The sequence below is a fragment of the Schistocerca cancellata genome, chromosome 3, assembly GCF_023864275.1.
Source record: "Schistocerca cancellata isolate TAMUIC-IGC-003103 chromosome 3, iqSchCanc2.1, whole genome shotgun sequence".
NCBI lineage: Eukaryota > Metazoa > Arthropoda > Insecta > Orthoptera > Acrididae > Schistocerca > Schistocerca cancellata.
The window spans coordinates 270,495,534-270,521,699 of NC_064628.1; the positions used below are offsets into that span (position 1 = coordinate 270,495,534).

Here is a 26,166-nt window from a genome sequence, read left to right on the forward strand (position 1 = left end):
GATGCTCCATTTATTCATGGTGTTCATAAATCCTCAGTAGCCTAAGAATATCTTGTTCCTGATTTCATACGTCAGCAAAATATGAGGTAGTCACCAGGAATGAAATTTGGGTGTTTTATGTTAACAGCCTGTCAGCTGTAACTGTACTACTAGGTTTTGGAGCTAGCTGCTTTCTGTGAGTGCTTGCTTTTGGTCCAAAAGCTCAGACTGTCATTTGGCATGGTACATACACATATACCACAGCATTGTGATGTGGCTAGATGATATGCCATATCTAGCCTCACCTACTTTCACAGTTTTAAGTAGATTTTATAGCATATTTAAAAATTATGAGCATGTGACATATGTCATTTTAAAATTATTAAGTGCCAGATGATGATTTACTGTCAAAACTAGTTTCAGAACATTACAGATTTTGGTAGCTTTATGTGGATTATACATAAAAATGTCATATACTGCAGTTCCTTATTATGATGAGGGCTTCAAGACACAGTGCGGGCATTCTGAAATGTCTTCTTTGTTGAACTTTGTTTTTGCTGGCCTCAATGAAAGTTACAGTGCTTAATGGACTTTCGTGGAACAGCCAGGGTTGTCTATCTAAGACATGTGGTTTATTGAAATTGTTGCTTCTCCAAAATTGTCCAAGATGCTCAGGCACTGCTGATGACTTTTGATGGAAGACTCCAGAAAGGCCCCAGAAATGTGGCAAATATGGAAAGCACTGGATCCAACTGAACATAGACTTGAAGTAACTGAAACATACTCAATATGTCATACAAATTCTCGTCAAAGTATTGTGTTGTTTCAGATGCTGTGTTCAACAGAGCATTCAAGGATCTGCACAGTATTTAATGTGTTGTGAAATATTTAAACAGTAGAAAGAATAAAACATTTGGGAGAGAATTTACAATGACAGTTACAAATATCAGGTGGGCTGGATTTACAAACAGCAGTATTCTAGACAAGAGTCTTTGCAGGATGCACCTGCCCAACCTGTTTTCTCACAAAAAATTCTCACTTTTTGACAGTCAACATTTATAATTTTCACACATGTTTGTTCCCCCAGAAAATTAATTTTCAGCATTACAAAAGATGTAATTAATTAGGGGACATACTTGAAACAAACATATTAAGGACTCCCCACTTACATTTGACATGTTTTTTAACTTGAATGGCACCTTCCATTTTAGTTTGATAGTTGGGTTGTTTTGGGGAAGGAGACCAGACAGCGAGGTCATCGGTCTCATCGGATTAGAGAAGGACGGGGAAGGAAGTCGGCCGTGCCCTTTGAAAGGAACCATCCCGGAATTTGCCTGGAGCGATTTAGGGAAATCATGGAAAACCTAAATCAGGATGGCCGGACACAGGATTGAACTTTCGTCCTCCCGAATGCAGTTTGATAGTTCATTTCCTATTTTGTACATGACTTAGATTCTTTACACCACTCATTATGTTAGATAGACTACTTAAAAAAAAAGAAGAAAAAGAATAGCTAACACACACAATGATGGCAGGTAACAACCAAAGCAGTGTCACCTCGTGGATGAATTGATGGGAAACACAACTATCCAGATGTTACAACCAGCGATATTAACAATCACACTTCAGCTTGACTGAAAAATGAAGCAAATGCTATGCTAAAATCAGTGCTGTTGGCTTGCCATCCATGTTTTCAAATTTACTTGCAAATTTTTATTTACTTTTTTTTGTGACCAAGATTGCCAAAAACACAAGTGTTGATTGAGGTCTCTTGGTGCTCTTACCTGTAATTTGTTCACAGATTCCTGAACAAATGGAGAGAATGGAAGAACCAAGCCACTCATTTATCATGTACTGTTAACACCTACACATGTGCTTACTTATTTGGCATGGCATGGTATGAAAATTACTTTGTAAAGGTCATGGTACACAGGGGCAATGCCTTGTTAGATTGCCAACTGTAGAAAATTACTGTGAGAACTAGGGAGCCCTGGTTCAAAAAGTTGTGAACAAAAAGTAGCTTATGCGTAAACCCAGACTTGCTATCAAGTGTAATAATGGAACATGCTCCTTGTCGTGTAAGACTCTTTGGACTCCGCACACAGGGCGAGGTTTTCTTTGGGATTATTGCAGAAAGCACAATGTCAATGTTCAAAAAATGTCTGGTGTGAGATGCAGTCTCCAGACGGACATGGGCCGTTTGAAGACTGTGACCTGGCCTTGCTCCTTCCCTCCAAGCACAAAGACTGAGAGTGGGACATGGGGCTCTGGTGTACAGAAGCCACTGGTTTGCTGCTGGGCACGACTTGCACTGCTGGCTCGCGGTGCCTGAAGTCGGCGCTTCTCTGTGGCGGCCAGTGCAGGGGGCGGTGACAGGCTGCGCATCTCCAGTGCCTCGTGACCACTGCTGTTGGCAGCAGATGTGGTGGTGGCAGTGGCAGTAGCGGTGGCTGCGGGGCAGCAGGGTGACGTCGATGCCTCCTCCAGCAGGCTGTCATGGGGACTGTTGAGTAGCCGCGCATAAGAAGTTCCCGAACCATTCCCAGTTCCATCGTGCCATGACTTGCGCTGTGCCAGTATTGTCTGGATGTCTGGGCCAAGGTAGTTTGGATTACAGAAACCAAAAGGCCCGTCATGCACTGGGGTTTTGGCCTTTCCAGTCTTGGCACTGGCTGGACGTGGATACTCACTTGGCGGGGAGTCTCCCTGCTGGGAACAGCATGGATGGTGGCCCTCAGCAGGACTGGGCCGGTTGGTGTAGACACTGTAGCTGCTGCGGTTCACAGTCTCCAGACTGGCATAGTCAGATGTTGACAGCAGAGCACCTGTATCATCATCTGTGGTGCCCCCATTGGGCCCTGTGTTGAAGCGCACGGATGCTGACTTCGGTATTGGACCACAGACGCCACCAAACCTTGTTGCACCATCCACTGCAGTAGGCGTGGCACCTGTATCGGGAGTCTGTGGCTGGAACTGACGGTGCAGTCTTGGAAAGTCACCTGTGGGAGTTGCCACTGTTGGTGGCACCGGTCTCACGTGCTTAACAATCGTAGCAGGCTCCTTTGGCGATACGCAGTCAGCATCAAACTCATCTTCTGGGTCGATGAAGACAAGTTTAGTGACCTCCACGGGTGTGAGTGCTGGGGTAGGGACAGCAGTCAGCGCACCAAAGTTGGGGACGGACACAGGATCTCTGGTCATGGAATAGCCACCATTCCCCCAGGAAGACGTGATGCAGGATCTGCCCTCATCATAGTTGGCAGTCAAGTAGTCTCCACATATGGTCTCCATGGCAGTGTCTTGGCAGTCCTCCTTTTCAGGTGAGTCACTGTAGCCATTGCTGGCTGGCTCACTTTTGCGTGCAATCACATTAGCGCTCTGCGACTTGACCATGGCGGTGCGGCGGTCATCAGTGGCAGATGAGGAGGCACTCGATAGCAGCAGGCTCTCAGTGCTATCCTCATGGCTGAGTACACTGTAGCTGCATTTGTGGTGGCTTAGCCGTGAAAGGTTGATCTGTGACAGCTTGGAGATCTCGCGCAGAAAGCTGCCCGCTCCTCCGGCACTCGTGTCAGCTGCCGCATAGCTCACTGTTGTAGGCCGGAAGGCATATTTGCGTGCCTCTGAAGGTGCTACACGGTTGTGGCGCACACTGCGGTCCACAGAGCCACCACGCTGGTGATGCACCATTGCTGCTGTTGCTGCTGTCAGTGGAGCAGTCTGCTGCTGCTGCTGGGATGTATGCTGAGTATGGTTGTGGTGGCCATCACTAGGTGGCAGTAGCAGCAGGTCAGACACTGCCAGAGCAACACTCTCTGCCCTAGGTTGTGGTTTAGGTCCTGAAAGAACGGTGAGTCGTTCCCACGTTTCGGTTCCTAGAAAAAACCAACATGAAATGTTATCAGTTATCTTTGCAATACAAGGAATTTCAAAAACAAAGTGCAGATATTAAAGCATACACATTACTCAATGCTCTACAGTTTGTAATAGTACACAAATTGCATTAGACCACACTCTACAGGAGAATTAATCAGTTACTTTCTTTAATTCTGCTTTTTATTTCCTCTGTGGGCCAAGAGCACACCCAAGACTTGAGCTAAGGGCACTGTCAATGATTTAAAATAACAAGCGATAAACATTTTCAAATTGTTGAATATCTGTTGTGGTACATTAAGTAAAGTTCCACTTACACTGAATGCATTTAATAAAACACATTAGTTACTATACGATTCATACGCTTCCCTCACAGCCACGGGGGAAGAGATGGTCATGCTTCTACTTTTGTCAAAATCTTCCTGCAGCCATTGATTGAACCATCTGCCTATGAAAGAGGGTGCACTCACTAGCCTACTGAAGCTTAAAATTTATCTATGACCACAGATTAAACTATTGATTATACTTAAATGAAGGCTGTGACTTGTATTGATCTTTTTGGTGGGGGGTGGGGGTTGAGGTGCAGCATATCAGTGTCTCTGAGAATGATAAAATTATTTTTCTATTTCATGATAAATTAATTGTTCAGGGTACCATATACTTGCTACTTATGAGTATCCATTTTATGTTCTGCCTCTGTCTGTGTACACTGGGTATGCCCAAGTTTGTTGGTGTTGGTCAACTCGTGAACAAGGTGCCCTGTGTTCTGTACATTATTCAGTGGCCAGTTGCATTTACAAAAAAGTTGAAGCACTTCCCTTTTTCTCTCTCTCATTCTCACCCTCCCCCCCCCCCCCCCAAAAAAAGAAAGTTTTACTGTCAAAAGATAAAGGAAATGCATCTGTCTTCTCAGAGTTATGCTTCCTTCTCCTAATATGAACTCTGCTTTCTTCTACTATAGCTACTACTGATTCCCACTATTTATGGTACAGTTACTTCTAAGTGTTGTATTCTTTATTAAAGCTTAGATTTTTCATACCACCCATGTCATTATGTCAGCATAAAATAAAGTATGGTGAATGTCTTGTTAGGTGTAAGAGAGTGCTTGGTGGCTCCACTCTTTTCAGTATAAATAAATCAACAAACAACAATAAATAAATAAAATTACTCCATAGCCTCAAGCATCATCAGATATTTCAGCTAATAATCATTAAATTCTAGTAATCAGTAAAATAAATGATAATGTAATTCTGGATGGGATCCAGTTTTACTCACCACAAGGTTCATGCCTTTTCATGCAATCACATCATTTTGTCCATGATGATCAGAAAAAATGAATGATGGAAGACCAGAGCATAATATATTATCACAATTAAGATCAGTGGAGATAAAACACTTGTTCACTTGTTCAAGAAAGGGGGGGGGGGGGGGAGCCTCTTTCAGTGAGAAGTGAAACATCCATGAATTTTGAAAAAGATCACAGTGTCTAGTCTGTCTCAGTGAGTTTTCAGTAGTCTAAAGCCCACTGATAAAGTGAAGTATTGAGTGATGATTTGTTTTCAGAGGTTGAAGGGAAAAAACGCACAGCAACAATCCATTCTGATTAGTGGAAATGTATGACTACAAATGACCATATATAACACCATGGTTAGGTAATGCAGATGCTTTCGGTTTGGTTAGACAAGTGTGAATGGCACAGAATGAAATGGCAGGCCATCTTTCTATGAAGAACTCGAAATTGCAAGAGAAGTGAAGGGTCTCGTGTTCACAATTGAGGTAATTGTGGAAAAACTGAAAATAAGTCATGGATCAGTTTTCTGCATCTTCTGCAACATTTGGAACATAACAAAGGTTGCCATACATTGGAGTCTTTGACTGCTCACATCCATTAAAAAGGTCCACGAAACTAAGACAGCAGAGGAAATGTTGCAGATGTGTCAGGTCAATCCAGAAGACTTCTTCAGCCACGTAATTGCCATGGATGAGTGCTGGTGTCTCTATGACCCCCAAGACAAAGGAGAGTTGCAGGCAGTGAAGATATGTTTATTCAGCACTGCTGAAAAATGGGAAGGCCTAACACCTTCGGATATGGCGATCCTGAATGCTTCTTCAGAATGGCAGGTGTGGTGCTTGTAGGTTATGCTTATAAGGGGCAAATTGACACAGGAGAACCACAGAAATCTCCTGGCAGCAATCAAATGTGAAGCATCATAGTAAGCTCCCTCAGGATGTCTTTTTGCTCTATGACAATGTGTCAGCTCATTCTACACAGGACACAGTAACACATGTTTCTCTGTGTTCACGGTCTTTCACAAGATGTACATCGGTGGAAATAATCTACTGGTAGACTCTTACATGAAAGCACACTCTTGCAATTTTAATAGTAAATCACACCATATGGAACCTTGTGCCATAAAGTATAAATGATGACATTCATTGTAAGTATAACAGTGTTATTTTGATTAGCATTAAATGAAAGATTCATTTTAATATTTACTGTGATTTACAGAATGTACAGTATTATTAAGTGTGTTTATTACTTAAGAGTGCACTGTTGAAATTCAAAGTAAGTGTATTGAAGAAGTAGGTTAAATTAATTTGGAACATTGTGAGCTTCCATGGGGCATTATGAAAAGTGGGAAATTGCTACTAAAGACATTTTGAGTGTGTACTACTGATGGATTCAGCATTATATGTGGTACAACATAGGAAGGAAGGAAGGTTAGACACCGTAGGAGGTGGTGCCTTCACTGCAGTTGACAAAAATATTGTGTCTACTGAGGTCGAAGTAGAATGTGATTGTGAAGTTATCTGGACACGTTTAACAGGGCTAGGGGAAATAAAGTTAATTGTGGGGTGTTATTACCAGCCACCAGGTTCCACCGTGACAGTTCTAGAATCATTCAAAGGGAGTCTACATTCTGCATCGCGGAAGTACCCGGATCATGCTATATTAGTCGGAGGTGACTTCAACCTACCTAGTATAGACTGGGATGTCTATGGATTCATTACAGGTGGTACAGACAACCCGTCGTGTGAATTACTTTTGAACACATTATCCGAAAACTGTCTTGAGCAGCTAAATCGACAGCCAACGGGTAATGGAAATATTTTAGATCTGGTAGTCACGAACAGACCAGACCTCATCGACGGTGTCAGTATTGAGACAGGAATTGGTGATCATGATGTTGTCATTATGACTATGGTTATGAAAGTTAAAAAGTCAGTCAAGAAGGCTAGGAGAGTATTCTTACTAGACAGAGCAGATAAGCAGTTGTTAGCATCCCACTTCGTAAATGAATTGACTTCATTTACTTCCGGTATGATGGATGTGGAAGAATTATGGGCAAATTTTAAACACATTGTAAATCACGCATTGGACAAGTATGTGCCAAAAAAGTGGGTTACGGACAGAAAAGACCCACTGTGGTTTAACAGCGCAATTCGGAGAATACTCAGGAAGCAAAGGCAGTTGCACTCGCGGTACAAGAAAGATCAGGAGAATGAGGACAGGCAAAAGTTAGTAGAGATTCGTGCTGCTGTAAAAAGAGCGATGCGCGAAGCATTCAACCAGTACCACCATCATACCTTAGCAAAATATCTTGCTGAAAACCCAAGGAAATTCTGGTCTTACGTAAAATCGGTAAGCAGGTCGAAGGCTTCCATCCAGTTACTCACTGGCCTGGCAACGGAAGACAGCAAAACGAAAGCTGAAATTTTAAATTTAGCATTTGAGAAATCTTTCACGCAGGAGGAGCGTACAAACATACCACCGTTTGAGACGTAGTGATAGACATCCATGGGGTTGTGAAGCAGCTGAATGGGTTTAAAATAAATAAATCGCCAGGTCCTGATGGGATTCCAATTCGGTTTTACAGAGAGTACTGCATTGAATCCTTACTTAGCTTGCATTTAACGCGAATCTCTTGCCCAACGTAAAGTCCTGAGCGACTGGAAAAAAGCGCACGTGACGCCTGTATATAAGAAGGGTAGAAGGCCGGATCCTCAAAATCCGTTTGAGACTTGTACAGATTCCTGTATGGAGGACATAGTGATAGGCATCCATGGGGTTGTGAAGCAGCTGAATGAGTTGAAAATAAATAAATCGCCAGGTCCTGATGGGATTCCAATTCGGTTTTACAGAGAGTACTGCATTGAATCCTTACTTAGCTTGCATTTATCGCGAATCTCTTGCCCAACGTAAAGTCCTGAGCGACTGGAAAAAAGCGCACGTGACGCCTGTATATAAGAAGGGTAGAAGGACGGATCCTCAAAATTACAGACCAATATCCTTAACATCAGTTTGCTGCAGGATTCTCGAACATATTCTCAGTTCGAATATCATGAATTTCCTTGAGACAGAGAAGTTGCTTTCCATGCATCAGCACGGCTTTAGAAAGCATCGCTCCTGCGAAATGCAACTTGCCCTTTTTTCACATGATATCTTGCGAGCCATGGATGAAGGGTATCAGATGGATGCCATATTCCTTGACTTCCAGAAAGCGTTTGACTTGGTGCCCCACTGCAGACTCCTAACTAAGGTACGAGCCTATGGGATTGGTTCCCAAGTATGTGAGTGGCTCGAAGACTTCTTAAGTAATAGAACCCAGTACGTTGTCCTCGATGGTGAGTGTTCATTGGAGGTGAGGGTATCATCTGGAGTGCCCCAGGGAAGTGTAGTAGGTCCACTGTTGTTTTCTATCTACATAAATGATCTTTTGGATAGGGTGGATAGCAATGTGCGCGGGAAGGTGTCATCGTTGAGTGACTGTAGGAGGATACAAGATGACTTGGACAGGATTTGTGATTTGTGTAAAGAATGGCAGCTAACTCTAAATATAGATAAATGTAAATTAATGCAGATGAATAGGAAAAAGAATCCTGTAATGTTTGAATACTCCATTAGTAGTGCAGTGCTTGACACAGTCACGCAGATTAAATATTTGGGCGTAACATTGCAGAGCGATATGACGTGGGACAAGCATGTAATGGCAGTTGTGGGGAAGGCGGATTGTTGTCTTCGGTTCATTGGTAGAATTTTGGGAAGATGGGGTTCATCTGTAAAGGAGACCGCTTATAAAACACTAATATGACCTATTCATGAGTACTGCTCGAGCATTTGGGACCCCTATCAGGTCGGATTGAGGGAGGACATAGAAGCAATTCAGAGGCGGGCTGCTAGATTTGTTACTGGTAGGTTTGATCATCACGCGAGTGTTACGGAAATGCTTCAGGAACTTAGGTGGGAGTCTCTAGAGGAAAGGAGGCGTTCTTTTCGTGAATCGCAACTGAGGAAATTTAGAGAACCAGCATTTGAGGCTGACAGCAGTACAATTTTACTGCCGCCAACTTACATTTCGTGGAAAGACCACAAAGATAAGATAAGAGAGATGCCTACAGAGGCATGTAGGCAGTCATTTTTCCCTCGTTCTGTTTGTGAGTGGAACAGGGAGATAAGATGCTTGTTGTGGTACGAGGTACCCTCCGCCACACACCGTATGGTGGATTGCGGAGTATGTATATGTAGATGTAGATATAGAGGTTAGAGTTCAATCCTTTCAGTCATGGCATCTGGACGCCCCTAAAAACATATGTTTTTCATATTAGATGCATTGTGCTGCCACCTGCTGACAGGTACTCGATATCAGCAACCTCAGTAGTCATTAGACATCATTAGAGAGCAGAATCGGGTGCTCCGCAGAACTCAAGAACTTCAAACATGGTCAGGTGATTGGGTGTCACTTGTGTCATACCTCTGTACATGAGATTTCCACACTCCAAAACATCCCTAGGTCCACTGTATCCAATATGATAGTGAAGTGGAAACATGAAGGGACATGTACAGCACAAAAGTGTACAGGCCGACTTCATCTGTTGACTGACAGAGACCGCCAACAGTTGAAGAGGGTCATAATGTGTAATAGGCAGACATCTATCCAGACCATCACACAGGAATTCCAAACTGCATCAGTATCCACTGCAAGTACTAGGGCAGTTAGGTGGGAGGTGAGAAAGCTTGGATTTCATGGTCGAGCGGCTGCTCATAAGCCACACATCACACTGGTAAATGCCAAACGACGCCTCGCTTGGTGTAAGGAGCATAAATATTGGACAACTGAACAGTGGAAAAACGTTGATTGGAGTGATGAATGACAGTTCACAATGTGGTGATCCGATGGCAGGGTGTAGATATGGCAAATGCCTGGTGAACGTCATCTGCCAGTGCGTGTAGTGCCAACAGCAAAATTTGGAGGCGGTGGTGTTTTGGTGTGGTCATATTTTTCATGGAGGGGGCTTGCAGCCCTTGTTGTTTTGCATGGCTCTATCACAGCACTGGCCTATATTGATGTTTTAAGCACCTTCTGGCTCCCCACTGTTGAAGAGCAATTCAGGGATGGTGATTGCATCTTTCAACATGGTCGAGTACCTGTCCATAATGCACAGCCTGTGGCGGAGTGGTTACATAACAATAACATCCTGTAATGGACTGGCCTGCACAGACTCCTGACCTGAATCCTATAGAACCCCTTTGGGATGTTTTGGAACGCAGACTTCATGCCAGGCCTCACCGACGATCATCGATACCTCTCTTCAGTGCAGCACTCCGTGAAGAATGAGCGCCATTCCCCAAGAAATCTTCCAGCACCTGATTGAATGTATGCCTCCGAGAGTGGAAGCTGTCATCGAGGCTAAGGGTGGGCCAACATCATAATGAATTCTAGCATTACCAATGGAGGGTGCCATGAACTTGTAAGTAATTTTCAGCCAAGTGTCCATATACTTTTGATCACATAGTGTACCAAATAAATGCTTAATATTTTAATATTATTTAAATTTTATCATTTGTAATTGTTGTCCTCATATTATCACAAGCAGAGAGTACATTGGAAAACAGTGTTGACATCTCCGGTCAATCTGTTGTACCACAAAACAAAACTGAATGTGCACAGTCACATGGGTACTTCCCAGTAATCTTTGTACCTCCCATCACCAAGGTAATATCTTCTGAATTTGGTAAAAAAAATTATTTGTGTGTAGAGAGGTGCATTGTTGAAGATGAAAACTAAAGGTGTCTTTCAGAATGAAAGGTAAGTAACATATTTATAGCTTTATACGGGTTTCCAACTGAGGACATTGTGATTGAAAGGTTGTAATAGCATAGAAATTTAGGACATTATTTCACTGTCTTACGGTGATTTCACAATGTCCTGTGTCCAAGACAGACAAAGGCCATTTACAAAAGAAGTTATACAGCTCTTTAATTCATCTGAAATTTATGATCTGTTTGATGATCCTGGCAATAATTTTGAACAAGAGGACAATGACAGAGGTAAAGTTAGACGTTTTATATCATATGGTATATTGTAAGCTGAGTAGCTAGACACAAAGCCCGATAACTGCGTGATAAGTGACAGAGAGATAATCACGAAACCCTCGTCCCATCCAAACAACAATGCATTGACAGCAAGAATGTTATTGTTGCATATGAATTTGTTACATTGCAGCCAACATAAAGCTGAATAAGAAAAATATCCATGCTAATCATAACAGACTGAAAGGTAGCTTTGAATGTCCAGATTGGTAAGACTGATGTCTGTTCAGGTGCTTTGTATCCGGACATGGCAGGGCCCCAGCCGCACCTATTGGGCATTTCGCAGGCTTTGCACAAGAAAACAACATGCAGTTAGCTGCTTTTGAAACTGAACATGATCTTCAACAGCCCTTTTCGACAGTTTATAGCTGATTTTGCAATGTGAAAGTTGATGCATGTTTGCTCATGCAACTGATATTGCATGTGTAAATGCATGAATTGAGAACCAGAAAAATGCATCAGAATTAGTGCTCCTAAATATAAGACCCTTGATTTGCTTCACTTTAGGGCAAGTGTGGCCGAAGTACTGACAATAATAGATAAGCCAGCTGCCACGAAAAGGGGCGTCACACTAGTGAGAGTCCAAGTACTTAAAAATGAAGTTCATCCAGAAGCTGAAGTTTGTTTGGACGACGTTGGACATCTTCCAATGGTCAGTGACCAAAAACCATTTGACAGGTGCAAGAAACCGTGTTGCAAAGGCAAAACCAAATATTATTGCGTAAAATCTAGCATTCACTTATGTCTGGATAGAAAAAAAATATTATTTATTTGATTATCGTTCTTCACAAGTGTAAAACCATAGTTTATGTATATCATCATTAAGTAAGCTTTGTGTAATTCATGTAATTTGGTGAAACAAAATCAAATAAAATATTTTGACTTTTCGACTTATACTGCACCCACTTGAACACAATGTCCTCATTTGGGGATGTGTTGTATCTCCCCCTTGGGGGGCACCTTAAAATATTTTATATATCTGAAAAACCATAATTTAATTTAAAGAACAGGATAGCAAAGCCACAATTTTCTTTTTTCATGAAAAAAATAATTCCTGACCGAAACGGTTAATGTCCCATCAACAGCATGGTTATTAGAGATAGTTCTACATAGTCTTCCAGTATTGTATAACAAATAGGTTTAGGAAGGAAAGATTATCATAGAAAGTTAACCAAAGTTTTTTAACACAGAAAATGATGATAATTATTTATAAAGATGGAGTGCTGAGGATTCTATTGCAATTTGCATGTGGATAGAACGCTGCAGAATGATACAGTGATTGAGAAGACATTGACCGTAGAGAGGCAAAAGTAGTTCGTGGTCTCGGCTGGATCTACAGTGGGAGAAAGTGAGAGTGGAGGTTGCAGACAAAAAACACGACAGTAGTGAGAACAAAGGGTGGGTCTCTGTGACGTACCATAGGAAAGAATTCATGTGAAAGCCAGTAGTGCCCAATTGCCATTGTCAAAACTACATCTCAGTTTAGGAGTAGGTCAATGAATGATAGAAGGGTTAAATATCAAACAGTGTCATAACAAAATTTTCACTGAAAATTTGTAAATTACTTACATTTAGGTTTTCTATGTTTAAGTAGACATAATATAACGGAAATAATTGTTAAAATAAGTTTCATACTATCAATATAAATATCTTTTCATGCAGCAGTATACCCCAGAAATTTTTAGTATAGCAATTTACTAACATTTGTGACTCCATGAGGTGAAGACTCATTCTAATAGTATGAGACACTTGAACTTATAAAGTTCAATAAATACCAATGCATAAAATTACTAAATTAAACAAAACGAAACTGTAGAATTCTTCACCTTTTTGTTACTGTTTCTTGTAGAAAATATCGAATGTACAAAAACAATTCATTAATTTGTAATGAGTAAAGAAAAAAGCAGCTAGAATACAAAATATTCTGTACTCTCACTATCATCAGTGTTCTGATGACATTTTGAAGAATATTTGATCAAACTATAAATTAGCTGCCTATTTCCATTTAATTTGTATCTTATAAGTTACAACTAGAGTACCCCAACAATAGCCCAGCAATAGTTTGTCAAAATAGGAGGAAGCATGTCTCTGCATACTGCTTCTCCATGTGTGCAACATACTGATGAAATTGCTAGCCATGTTCTTCAGAAAATAGTCTGCAAACTTTAGGGAAGAAATTGAGGTGAATATGAATGAAGTGTATAAGAGAGACATTACATCTAATGTTTTCCTAACATGACAACAGTTCCCCAAGAGACTCTTTAATCTATATGAAACTTTCCCAGGCAACCTTCTCATTGCCACGTAAAATGTCATCCATCGCCATGTAAAATGTCATCAAACTGCTTGCCTTCAGCTTGTGACACAATAGTTGTTGGCTTCACTGCCTCTAGATTTCTAAGTCCTGTGCTTGATTCCCAGGTGGTCAGAGAGTTTCAGAGACTTGGTATTTGTGTTGTTCTGATCATTTCATCTCACTTTTATTGATGCCCAAGTTGCTGAAGTGGCATCAAATAGAAAGACTTTCACCACATGGCTGACCAACCCTAGAAGGGCCTTCCTGCCATACGATCATTTAATTTGCATCAGACTGCTTATTTCTGAAAACCTCTCATATCTGTGGGACAATGAAGATATCCTGTTTGACTTTTGATTCTCAGTTTTTCAATTTTTTGATAATGTTCTTTAAGACCTCACCTTTGTCATTCATTTTCTTTAAAAAAATTTCCAAGAATAATATCAAAAAACTCTTTACAACAAAAACATGCACAACACTCACTGCCCCTTATAGTACTAATTGGCCTATGGTGCTGAACTGATATGATGTATGCACTGAATGATATGTTTATTATACTATTTCAGTCATAATATATGTAGCTATTATACATATACATTGGAAATAAAATTCTTCTTTTTTACATTATGGATGAAAATCTTTGTAAAACAAAAAAACAGTGATGAGTTTTAATTTCTCTGTGATGGCTGTAATCAACACAATGGAATTCATGAAAATTAGCTAGTTTTATGCAGTTTGAATTTTTACTCCTATATGGTGCGATCACTATGTGGAAGACAATTGGACAAGTTACCACAATTGTCCCCATGAGTAGAGCTGCTAAAGGCTGGCATAGTGGATAATATGGCACTGAGTGCACAGGCAGTGCTTCCCTACCAAAGTGGAACCTCCAGAGGTCGCTGGTGGGATGTCCGTCCCGCTCTCCACCAAACAGTAGCATGGACGAGGGCAGCCGGCAGGCAGCATGCGAGTGAAGTGGCCCAGGGCCCGGCTTGGCACGCACCAGGCTCCATGCATGCGACACTGTATGGCATGACACAGGCAGGCATTAGGCTGCACGTAGTGATAACTTGTGAGATGCTTGACAACTGGTTCCTGAAAGCCCTTACTCAAATTTTGTAAGTGTGGTATAAATTAATAAAACTGTTTTTAACATGTTATATGAGAACAGTTTTCTACAAAACACACACACACACACACACACACACACACACACACACACACACACACACACACAATATAAACATTTAACCATTGCAGGGGTTATTTTTTGTGCCTGCTCCTCTGCCTCAGTGGTTAATTTCCACTCACACCATGTATTTGTTCACTCATAAAGATTACAACATTAGTTTATTGACCAAAACTAAAGTGGATTATGATGAAACAAAATGTATTAAAGAAAAGAATGAAATTTTATTTTCGTATAATTACGAAATAGTTTAAAATATGGTGCTGCATGGAGAGGAACTTAACATTCTACATAAAAATAAGATGCCTCTTCTTGAACGCCTCTGCTCTTACCCGACACCTTGTTATTGGTCTTTGCCGCACTAGTCAAAAATACAGGAAAATGGGTGGCTATGAGCCATTTTTGCTATTTGAGGAGGATATTCAAATTGATGATCTTTGTTGTGGAAATCATACAGTGAAGGTCACATTTGTGGAGAGGATATGTCTAACTCTTCCCCGAGTCTAACAATGAATTGAAATCTGCTCTCATGGCTGCCATGTGTTTCATACAGTACAACATGTGCAAACAAAGTTGACACGTGGGGCGGATTTCCCATTTACAGTTGTTCCCAACAGCCACTGCCCGAGTGTCAACTTAGTTTGCCCTTTTAATACATATGCACTGAAGCAAGTAATGTCCTGCAAAAGGTGAAAACTATTCCAATAATATTTTTTCGGCCTGCTCCTGGCCATTTGTTGGTTTCCCACAGTGAATCGCTCCATTCGCTTCTTCGGCATTCTTATTGTAACCCACGACAATGCTTGGCTTTTGCATGATACTTTTCTTTGAATTTCCTTCTTCAAATGTGTCAACATTCAACATGCTCTCTTGTCTTCCCATTTCATAAACAACTGCTAGTTTCTGTAGAAAGTTACTTATTAGCCCTTCTTCAGTTTTCCATTTTTCATGCAGTCAGGAAACTCCTTCCCGTTTCGTCGCATGGTGTCATCAGCATTGTTGTTCTTACATCCTAGTTTGTCAGTCAAATCTGGAACAGTGAAGTAAACACAATAACTGTTGCTGAGTAAATCAAGAGCAAACTCCAAAACAATTCGAGAAGTTATCTGCTCTTCCAGATAATAACAGCCATAAATTATGTCTTTATCAGTATAAACAACGAAAAATGTTGTATGAGGTGTGCTGAAAGTAGTGGCTCCAATTTTTTAATGTAAAAACTCTTAAAGCTTTTTAAATAAAACAAACTTTATTAACATTCTACGTTTTTATTCTCCATATCAACTTAGTTGCAGCCATCTACTGCAAGAGGGCTCTAAATTGTAGTGTGTAATGTGGCGGTGTGTAACATAACTACGCTGGGGCGTGAGAAACAGCGTGCTGTAATCGAGTTTCGAATTCAAAGAGTTTGTCCTCACATGCAGCACCATCTCCTTCAGCATCAAAATGCAGACCAGGGACCACACTCCATTCTACGTTCCTTGCCACACACGAGCGCTGCGACATTTGCAACAATCCGACACCTTGGTTTCACTGTGATCGATCGTCATCCATACATTTCTGACCTGGCCTCATCCGTTTTTCATCTGTTTTCAATATTTAATGAACACCTCCGAGGACTTCACTTTGACAGTGATGAAACGCTGAAATCGGAGATGAGGTTGTGGCTCCGCGAAGGAATTCGAACATTCTACACTGATGGTATGAACAAACTGGTCTCTCTTTGGGAGAAATCTGTTTGTCGCCAGGATGACTATGTTGAGAAATAAATACGTACAATTGAAGACTGAAGATGTACTCGTAGAATGTTAATAACGTTTATTTTATCTAAAAAGCTTTAAGAGTTTTCACATAAATAGTTTGGAGTCACTACCTTCCAGCACGGTTCGTAAATGAACGAGAATGCTTTATCGTGACTTGAGAGTCTGTTCTTTCTGGAGTTGGATTATTGTTTTGAAGTTTTTTGGAAAACTGTCTCCATCTATAGCATACGGCGTCTATAAATTTCTTGCACTGGGAAGAAATCAGTTGACTTCGAAAATTTCTGGGCACTAATAGCATTTCGCTTGCCCGTCGCAACGTTGCATGTAGTTCTGAATCATTCAAGATTATAAACCGTGCTGTCAGTTTGATTCTCTGTCGCCAGATTATATTTTTAACTTTTATTTGAATTCAATTTCTCGAACTGAAATGTCAATAAATACTGGGTTGCAATCTTTTTATGTGTAGTCACTAATCGCATTAAAATTCGAATATCTGTAACAAAAGAAGTTTCATTTTCGAAAATCAGCGACTGTGAAATCGTTTCACCATGATTTAGCTATCATAACGTCATTACAGAAGTATCCCTTCTGGATTTTTCGGTATAAAACATATTAGCTGGTGAGGAAATAACTGTATGAGGCTTACAGCCTACTAACTTCAACAGTGAATAACAAAACTGGAAACAGTGAAATCGCTTCAGTATGTCTAAAATACTACAAATGAAACTTTTTTACCCTGGCCGATTCCCATTTTTCAGGAATGTTATAATAAGTGGCTGGTACACAATGCAATTCACAACACTGCTCTTTTCTCCACATTAAATGCACAGTAGTCATATACTAAATAACAACTTAGAATTTCTGCTACAATGTATCAAATTTATGCTTTGTAATAGTCAACAGGCGACAGTATTTTTCGTACCAATTCTGACAAAAAATGGCGGTCACCTGTCCATATTATCTATGGTCTAACGAGCATTGGCTACTCTCTCTCTTTTTTTTCTAATCTTGACTGACGAGACGTGTCATCTAGCGGAGAAAGCATTGACTAACAGCATTGTAACACCTGCCGACCTGAAACGCGTCATTCCCGTTAGCTTCAAGCCACAGAAAGCAGCGGACTGTTATGTCCACTGCTTGATAACGCTATTCTGAGTACTTTAAAAGTACGAATACAACATTTGTACTGATAAAAAATAAAGTTCTACCGTACCACATTTCAAAACCTGCAGTTCTGATTTTTTCTCGTCAAGAGTACCAGTTCGGAATACCACTGCATTCCGTCACAAATCAAGCACTGGATATATCCGTCGAACACATGAGAACGAGCAGACCATCGCGCCCAATTAAAGGGTTTAACATTTACTAAGCTTTTGAATTATCATTCTGGGAGCCAAAGCACGAGAGAAGAGCAGCTAACCTGTGTCCCAGCGCCAGAGGTCGGCGCGCTCGTTGAGGTCCGTCATGCCGCCGTACACCCACATGGCGTCGTCGTGCAGCACGGCGGAATGCTTGTGGCGCGCGGGGGGCGACTCGCCGGGGCTCAACAGGGACCACGTCTCGCTGTCTGCGGCAAACACACCACACTGTTCTTATACACCATAGACTGCTATATCCAAAATTACACGCTTCAGATGTTCCCCAGGTGAAAGTGATTTTGAATCAACAACTAGTGGTAGACAAACACAACAATCGATTACTCAATAGTGGCTTCTTGACAGGATGCCTAAGGGCCCCACTAACGAACGACGGATTGCAGCGATCAGTCACATGCGATATCGGCTGTGATCGCTCGTTCGCGTCGACACCCCACACACGAGCGATTTGCCAAGCAATTTCAGTAGTGTTCGTTCTGAGCACTATGGGACTTAACATCTGAGGTCATCAGTCCCCTAGAAATTAGAACTACTTAAACCTAACTAACCTAAGGACATCACACACATCCATGCCCGAGGAGGGACCGTAGCAGTCGCTCAGTTCCAGGCTGAAGCGTCTAGAATTCAGTAGTGTTATTACGGTCACTGTGTTAAGAAGTTCTGCTATTGAAAAATGAACTACTATGTTTAAATAAAAATAAATTGTTTATTTGTCCATAATAACAGTCGTATACATAGTCAGTTAACAAACACAAGAAGATTAAAAAAAGTTTAGAAGTAAAGATAAATTATACACAATAACATTAAAAATCCTTGATGGAGTACAAACATTTATCAACTGACAGTTGCTTTAATTTTGTCTTAAATATATTTCCTTTTAACAATTTTATATTATAATAATGTCGGTGGCTAGGGCCTCCCGTCGGGTAGACCGTTCGCCGGGTGCAAGTCTTTCGATTTGACGCCACTTCGGCGACTTGCGCGTCGATGGGGATGAAATGATGATGAGTAGGACAACACAACACCCAGTCCCTGAGCGGAGAAAAACTCCGACCCAGCCAGGAATCGAACCCAGGCCCTTAGGATCGACATTCTGTCGCGCTGACCACTTTTTTTTTTTTAATTGACTTTTTTTTTCTTTTTTTTAACAACGCACGCTACCGCTTTTTTTTTCTCAAACTAATTCTGTTTTTTTTTAAAACAGTAGAAAAAAAAGTGCCTGGGGAGGAATAGAATCCGAGATCTCTGGCGTAAGAGTCCGAGCCCTAAACATCTTTTTTTTATTTATTTATTTATTTCTTTTTTTTTCCTTAACCACTGTTTTTTTTATTTTTTTTATTGAATTTTAATGTCCCAAAAGAAAAATCATATATAAAAAAGAAGAAAAAGAAATATAGGACTGAAGTGACATCCTCGTCACTTCACTGGGAGTACTTCCTATCCCTCGAAACAACGTAAACCTGGGACTCCCCACCGCTTCGGGGGGTTATGAAACATGCTGCCTAGAAAGTTCGCAAAAGTCGTTTTATATTTAGAGTGGCGTCGGATGATTTCGTGTTGTTCTAGTAGATAATGCCAATAGTCCATGCCCGATATCAATGTCCGCGAGAGCACGTAGTGCGATGCGTGTCCACCAATCCATCGGATTGCCGAAGTTTTTTGTGAGGGGAAAAATATAGCGTCAGGGAAAAATAAAGCGTCCGTCGTGATCGTTGATTCGTCGGTGCGTCTGAGGAGGGCCATGATGCGTTGCGTCAGCCGCCAAACATCCGTTGCCTCACCGCACTGCAGAGAATGTTCGTCGGTGTCCTGCATGCCACATATAAGGCAGAGCGGGGAATCTACCATGTGAATGTCGTACAATCGTTGGCGGTTGACTGTCTTGCGGTTGATTAGTGTATACCAAGACGATCGCGCTGCTGTGGTGAGGAGAGGTGTATGGACAGCTCGCCAAATCTGTCGCCAGTTTCGTGTTGGGTATTTAAGTTCGACAACATTGCTGCCATGATGACGCCGCAAGTATCGATATATCTCACGGGTAGTGGGGAGTCTTGTAGAAGGTATCTGTAACTGAACATAACTAAAATCAACAAAAAATCGCGCGACGTGAGAAAAAGAGGGCGAGATTGTGCCTACCGCCAGCGGCGGTTCAAAGGACGTGGGAAGAAGCACATCCAGGATGGCCGACGTGATGGCGTGTTGCCGTTGGTTCCAAGTGCGTAGCGTCGCTCGCAGGTATAGAGCTAGAGCCTTGTTCCGCACATCCGTGAGGTTAAGTCCTCCAGCATGGTGTGGGAGAGTTAAAGTCTTGTATTTGACCTTAAACAACATTCCTTGGCTGACATAGTATCCAAAGGCCGACATTAATCTGTCAGCAATACCATGTGGCATTGGCAGTACCTGTGCCAGGTGCGGCAGTCGCGAGGCCAGGTGAACATTAGTGTAGTCCACCCTTTGGAGCAGGTCGTGCGTTCGGAGTGAATTGTTGCGTATGTGCAGTCGGACGTTCTGGAGGAGACGTCGATAGCTCGCCGCCGCTGATTGCCGTAGCGATCGGGTGAACAATATACCTAAGCATCGCAAGATGTCCACCGTCGTAAACGGACTGTGCAGATCGTCCAGCCCTCGACCGATGTGCATGATCTTAGTTTTATTCATGTTGACCCTGCTTCCCGCAGCTACTCCGTACGTAGTAAGAAGGGTAACCACCTGATTTACTTCGTTCTCTGACCGGACGAGTATCATCAAGTCGTCGGCATATGCACGACACGTGAAGGAGCTCGCAAGGAGTCGGACGCCTGTTAGAGTCCGTCTAAGAGTCTGCATCAATGGTTCGAGCGCTATTGTAAACAGTATCATCGACAAGGGACATCCTTGCCTAACTGAGCTGCAAACAGGAATCGGTCCTACCTCCCTGCCATTGACTCTCACCGTCGAAGAAGCGCCGCGAAGGAGGCGCATGAGGACGGTAATAAAATCCTGTGGTATCGCCATCCGTCGCATGGTCGAGTCAAGGAAATCATGGTTGATCCTGTCAAAGGCGCGATCAAAGTCCACCGATACGAACGCCGCTCGCATGCGACAAGCTTCCGTCAGGGAAATTACGTCACGGTATTCGCCGAGGATAGAATGTATGTTGCTCCGAACCCCTAGACAAGCCTGGTCTGGTGGTATTGTCTTGGATATTACAGTCTTGAGCCTTACCGCCAACATTCGCGCAAAGATCTTATAATCAGTATTGAGCATCGTGAGCGGTCGAAATTGATGGGCGCTGACACTCGCCGTCGATTTCGGTATTGGTATAAGCACTCCCGCCATGAACTGCGACGGAACGTCCGTGTCAGGGCTCAATAACTCATTATACATCAATACCAACTGGGACATCATTAAATCCGCAAATGCGCGGTAAAATTCGAGTGTCAACCCATCTGGTCCAGGGGATTTATGCACCGCACCCTTCGCGAGTGCGCCCCGGATGTCATCTTCCGTTAGGGGTTCCAATAGCGCCTCTGCATCCGGATCATCCACCTCCGTTTGCATCTGTCGCAAAATTTCTTCTCCTGTCCAATTGTCCGTCGGCGTCCCAGTGAAAAGGAGGCGATAATGCTCCAGAAACTCAGCAGCAATGTCCTGTTGTGACGTCAAGAGCCGACCATCGTCATCATGGAGGACCGTGATTAGGGATCGGCGATTACGCGCATGTCCCTTGGACACATGATGCATGCCAATACGTTCTCCATCGACGTTGTCCAAGCACCGAGCACGGATCGAAAGTCCCTCCAGTCGACGTCTCGTGATCGATAAAATACAGGCCTGAATGCGATGGACTTCCGCTTGACGCTCGAGCGATGGGGCCATGGAGGACAGGTCACGGAGCACCATGTAGAAATAATCAAGTGTATCTCGGAGCCATTTCGCTTTTTCCTTGCCATACGTGATGAGAGCTCTTCGTATCGCCGGCTTTGCACACTGTAGCCACCACGAAAGAACCGTACGGTGCAGCGGCAAACGGCGAGTGCAAGTCTGCCATGTTTCTTCGATCCGCTGGCGACATTCGAGATCCACCAGTAAGGATGAATTGAGTTTCCAGGAACTACGACTCCGCCAGACCCTCTGCCGTGGGAGGGTTAACGTGCATAAATATGCAAGGTGATCCGTAAAAGCTGTGGGCCAACGTTCAGCAGCCAACACGTGATCTCTTAATCCGTCAGAAACATAAATCCGATCCAGCCTGCTCGCCGAGTGGCTAGTAAAATACGTGTAGCCCTCTCGCTGCCCATGGATCTTTTCCCACGTGTCCATAAGGGCCATGTCCCGGCAGATCGTGTTCAATGCGTGGCATGAGCTGAAATTAGGAGTTTGATCCTTCGGGGCGAGTACACAGTTAAAATCCCCCCCTACCAAGATGTGGTCATACCTCCCATGGAATAGGGGGGCAATCTCCTCCGAGTAGAATCGTGCACGCGCCTGTCGATTGTCAGATCCGGAGGGGGCATAGATGTTGACGATACGAATGCCGTTCACGGTCATAGCCAAACCCCGAGCCGAAGGAAGGTAATCGAGGTCACACATCGGAATCCCTTCCCTTCGCTGTGCCACGTCCTCCATCTGGAGTCGGCGCTAGGTAAGTGTTGTATCCGTGCACGTCGGGAAAAGCAGCATTGCAGGTTTCCTGCATCAGCAGAATATCAACGTCAGTGGCGTAAATCATGTCCCGGAGAAGTTGCATCTTTGCAAGCGAACGTGCGGTGTTAATGTTCACTGTGCCCACCTTATATGCTTGGTTCGTTGTCGTTGTCATGCTCGTGTCATGTCACTGAGAACTCCAAGGGCGTTAGTCCACTATTCGGGCGCAGAGGGGTGCCCGCCAACGGGCTGCCCTCCTTTGTTGTCGTTCCGTGGTGTGCATCCTGTAGGTGAGTGGTCATCATTAGGGGGTGGCAATTCCTGTATGTCCTCGACTGGTTCCGCCCAGTCGCAGTGGTCATCCATCCGAGAAACGTCCTCTGATGTATGTCGACGAGGCTGCTGGGACATTGGTATCCCTGACTCTTTCGTCGGCAGCGCTGGGTCAGTCGGTGTCAATGAAGAGGGACCATCTGAAAGGCAGGACATCCGGTCTCCATCTGACGGAATCCTGTCAGCGTCCTCTAAAGGCACGTGTTCTGTGTCAGACAGTTCTTCGGCTAGGATACCTTCCGTGTCCCCTAGGCTAGGGGGGGACGTGTCACCCGAACTACGGCGACGCTTTTTGCGACGCTTCGGCGATCGCTGTTTGCGGGCCCTGCCCTCTGCTGCCTCACTGTGTTCGTCGATCGTTCGGTGGTCCGTTGCCGGTGCCACTGTCTCGATCTCTACTTCCACGTCGCGTGCTGCATGTGAGTTGTCGGAAGGTCCCTCCCTCAACCGACGTGACGTGGGCGTAGGGACATTCTCCGAGTCATCTCCATGCTCCCGTAACTCGGTCGGCTCTTGCATAAACACGTCCTTGTCACGCTCCGAACTGGGCAACACCTCCCGGCGAGCCACCGACACGTACGTCATCGGCAGTTGCGTGGGAACTTCTCGCTGTGACGCGTCTCCATGTGGCAGTTGCACGACGCGGCGTTGTATGCACTCCGAGCGGATATGTCCTTCTCCACCACAGCCAGAACAAGTGCGTGGCTGGCCATCGTAGATCACAATAGCTCGACACCCGCCAATGTATAAATAAGACGGGATATGTTTAGTAAGGACGATCCGCACCTGTCGCACGCCGTTTAGCACAGGATAGGTACTAAAACTTGCCCAGCGTTCAGGCGTATGACTAAGTACCGTTCCATATGGTCGCAGCGATTCAGTAACCATCGATTCTGGCACCTCAAACGGCAATTCAAAGATCCGAATCATCCTCACTCCCAATCCTGAAGGAGCTACTGTTACATCGCTGATATGGCCATCAGAGTGTCGAAATTTAAATCCTCTTTGAGCAGCGGAGAGAGTTCTTTCACACGCAGCTTCATCGGTCATCTTTACGTACATTGTACTGCTTACAATGGACAGGTGTATTCCAATTATGTCTGTAGCAGGTAAACGAACTTCTTCCCTCAAAAAACGCTCTATTTCGAAAGCTTTGGGTCTGGCAAATTCGTTGTAGAACGTAAATTGGAGCGTAGTCTTTCGAAAATTGTGTGCCATGGCGATCGAGTCAGACAACAACACGCGCGAGTACCGACGGTGTAAACACTTCCTCGTCCACGCGCGCCCGCGGCCGGGACAGCAGGTCCGTGCCGCGCCACCGCCTTAAGCAGACTGAACCACTCAGCTACCGGGGGCGGACAATTTTATATTACTTGTCAGTCTGTTATAAAAATACCTTTCAGCAGAAAACGTACTGTGATCCGTTGCCCTTTTATTACTAAGTTTTATGTGGTAATCCTCTCTTTTGCTTGTATTATAATTAAGGGTTTGCCGGCCGCGGTGGTCTCGCGGTTCTAGGCGCTCAGTCCGGAACCGCGGGACTGCTACGGTCGCAGGTTCGAATCCTGCCTCGGGCATGGATGTGTGTGATGTCCTTAGGTTGGTTAGGTTTAAGTAGTTCTAAGTTCTAGGGGACTGATGACCACAGATGTTAAGTCCCATAGTGCTCAGAGCCATTTGAACCATTTAATTAAGGGTTTCACTATTGATTACACTACGCTGCATATTTTCTTTTACAAACAGTATAGTTCTGAGAACATACAATGAATACACTGTTAGTATGTTATACCTAATGAAATATTCTCTACAGGACTGACGCTTAGTAATATTAGCTATTATCCTAATTGCTCTTTTCTGGGGTTTAAAAGCCCCATCCATGTATACCGCTGGTGCCCCACCTCAAATCTCGATATCATGTGGCAGGAGGGAGTGTATAATTCCAAAATAGATTTGTCTTAAAACAAGTCGCGCTAATATGATAGAAAGGCGTTTTAGCAGGTAGGTATTACAGGAGATTTTTTTTTACGCATGTAAGATGTTCGTCTACTATAATACCCAGGAATTTACGTTTATCAATTGTTTCAACTGACAACTCTGGTTCTGTATCCACTTGTCTTGATTTTTAATTTATCAGAAACTCAATCAGAATTGTCTTGTCCTTATTTAGTGCCAATTTGTTTTTGGTGAGATAGTCTGTTAAAAAATGGTTCAAATGGCTCTGAGAACTATGGGACTTAACATCTGAGGTCATCAGTCCCCTAGAACTTAGAACTACTTAAAACTAACTAACCTAAGGACATCACACACATCCATGCCCGAGGCAGGATTCGAACCTGCGACCGCAGCAGCCGCGTGGTTCCAGCCTGAAGCGCCTAGATATTTTGTGATGAGGCTTATGTTTTCTGCATTATTTTGCACTGCAAACTGTTTTGTATAACCCCAACTTATGAAGGAGATATTATCAGCATAATTTACTAGGTTTGAATTTTGTGGAATTATTATATCTTTGATGTAAACAATGAACAAAAAATGCCGGATAATGCTTCCCTGAGGGACTCGACAGTTAAGAATTTGTGTATTTGTGTATATCTCCCAGTTGTATAATACAGCTTTACACATTTTCTCCTCTCAGCAAGTTAGGATCTTAACAAATCTAATGCTACTCTTCTGACTCCAAAAGTTTCTCATTTATGTATAACAACAGAATGAGTTCTAGAGTCAAAAGCGTTGGATAGGTCTAAAAAGGAGCCAATAACGTTGTCTGTAACACACCTAAAGAAGAATGAATTACTGACATTACTGGGATTTAGCATCTGTGGGGGTCGATCACGTCCTCTCTACTCATCTTACTACACTGGTCTATGGATCTCTCACATACTTCCTTTGAGTCACTCAGCAATTTTTCATTGTCACTTATTATTATGTTATAGCACACAGCATTGTCGCTCCCTCCTCTTTCTTTATTTACTATGCTCCACACTGTTTTGGTAACATTACTAGATTGCCTCATCTGCTCAGCATACATCTGCGCTTTAAATGTTGCAGTTGATTTCTTTATCCCCAAGGTTACTTGCAAAACATAAATTTCAAAGAGACGAGAAACATAATTTATTAAACTGTTTTGAAACCCATTTCTCGGGAATCGTAGATTATTTTACAGAATATATTACATTTTTCACTGACGCCAATTAGCTTGTGTATATCTTTCCAATGTGCCAATAAAATTCGTTTTACGTTTATTAGTCCTCATTTCCTTTTTTATTCATTAGTCTTATAGCTGAACTGCAAGTATTTACACAATTTACTTCATGTGTCTATGGAGATGTTGTCAGTAGTGGCGCTACTGATTACCATAACTGTTG

At 43.0% G+C, this 26,166-nt stretch overlaps 1 protein-coding gene across 1 annotated transcript in view; it reads right to left on the reverse strand.

Moving 5' to 3' along the window:
* Window positions 1-1,925: 1,925 nt before the first annotated feature.
* LOC126176253 (uncharacterized) overlaps window positions 1,926-26,166 on the reverse strand; it is a 125,643-nt gene continuing 101,402 nt past the window's right edge. The window contains exons 4-6 of the mRNA XM_049923399.1: window positions 17,890-18,036; window positions 14,397-14,543; window positions 1,926-3,854 (exon numbers count right to left, since the gene is read on the reverse strand). Of these exons, the coding sequence (XP_049779356.1) occupies window positions 2,131-3,854; window positions 14,397-14,543; window positions 17,890-18,036 (2,018 nt within the window). The 3' untranslated portion in view covers window positions 1,926-2,130. The remainder of the gene's footprint in view (window positions 3,855-14,396; window positions 14,544-17,889; window positions 18,037-26,166) is intronic.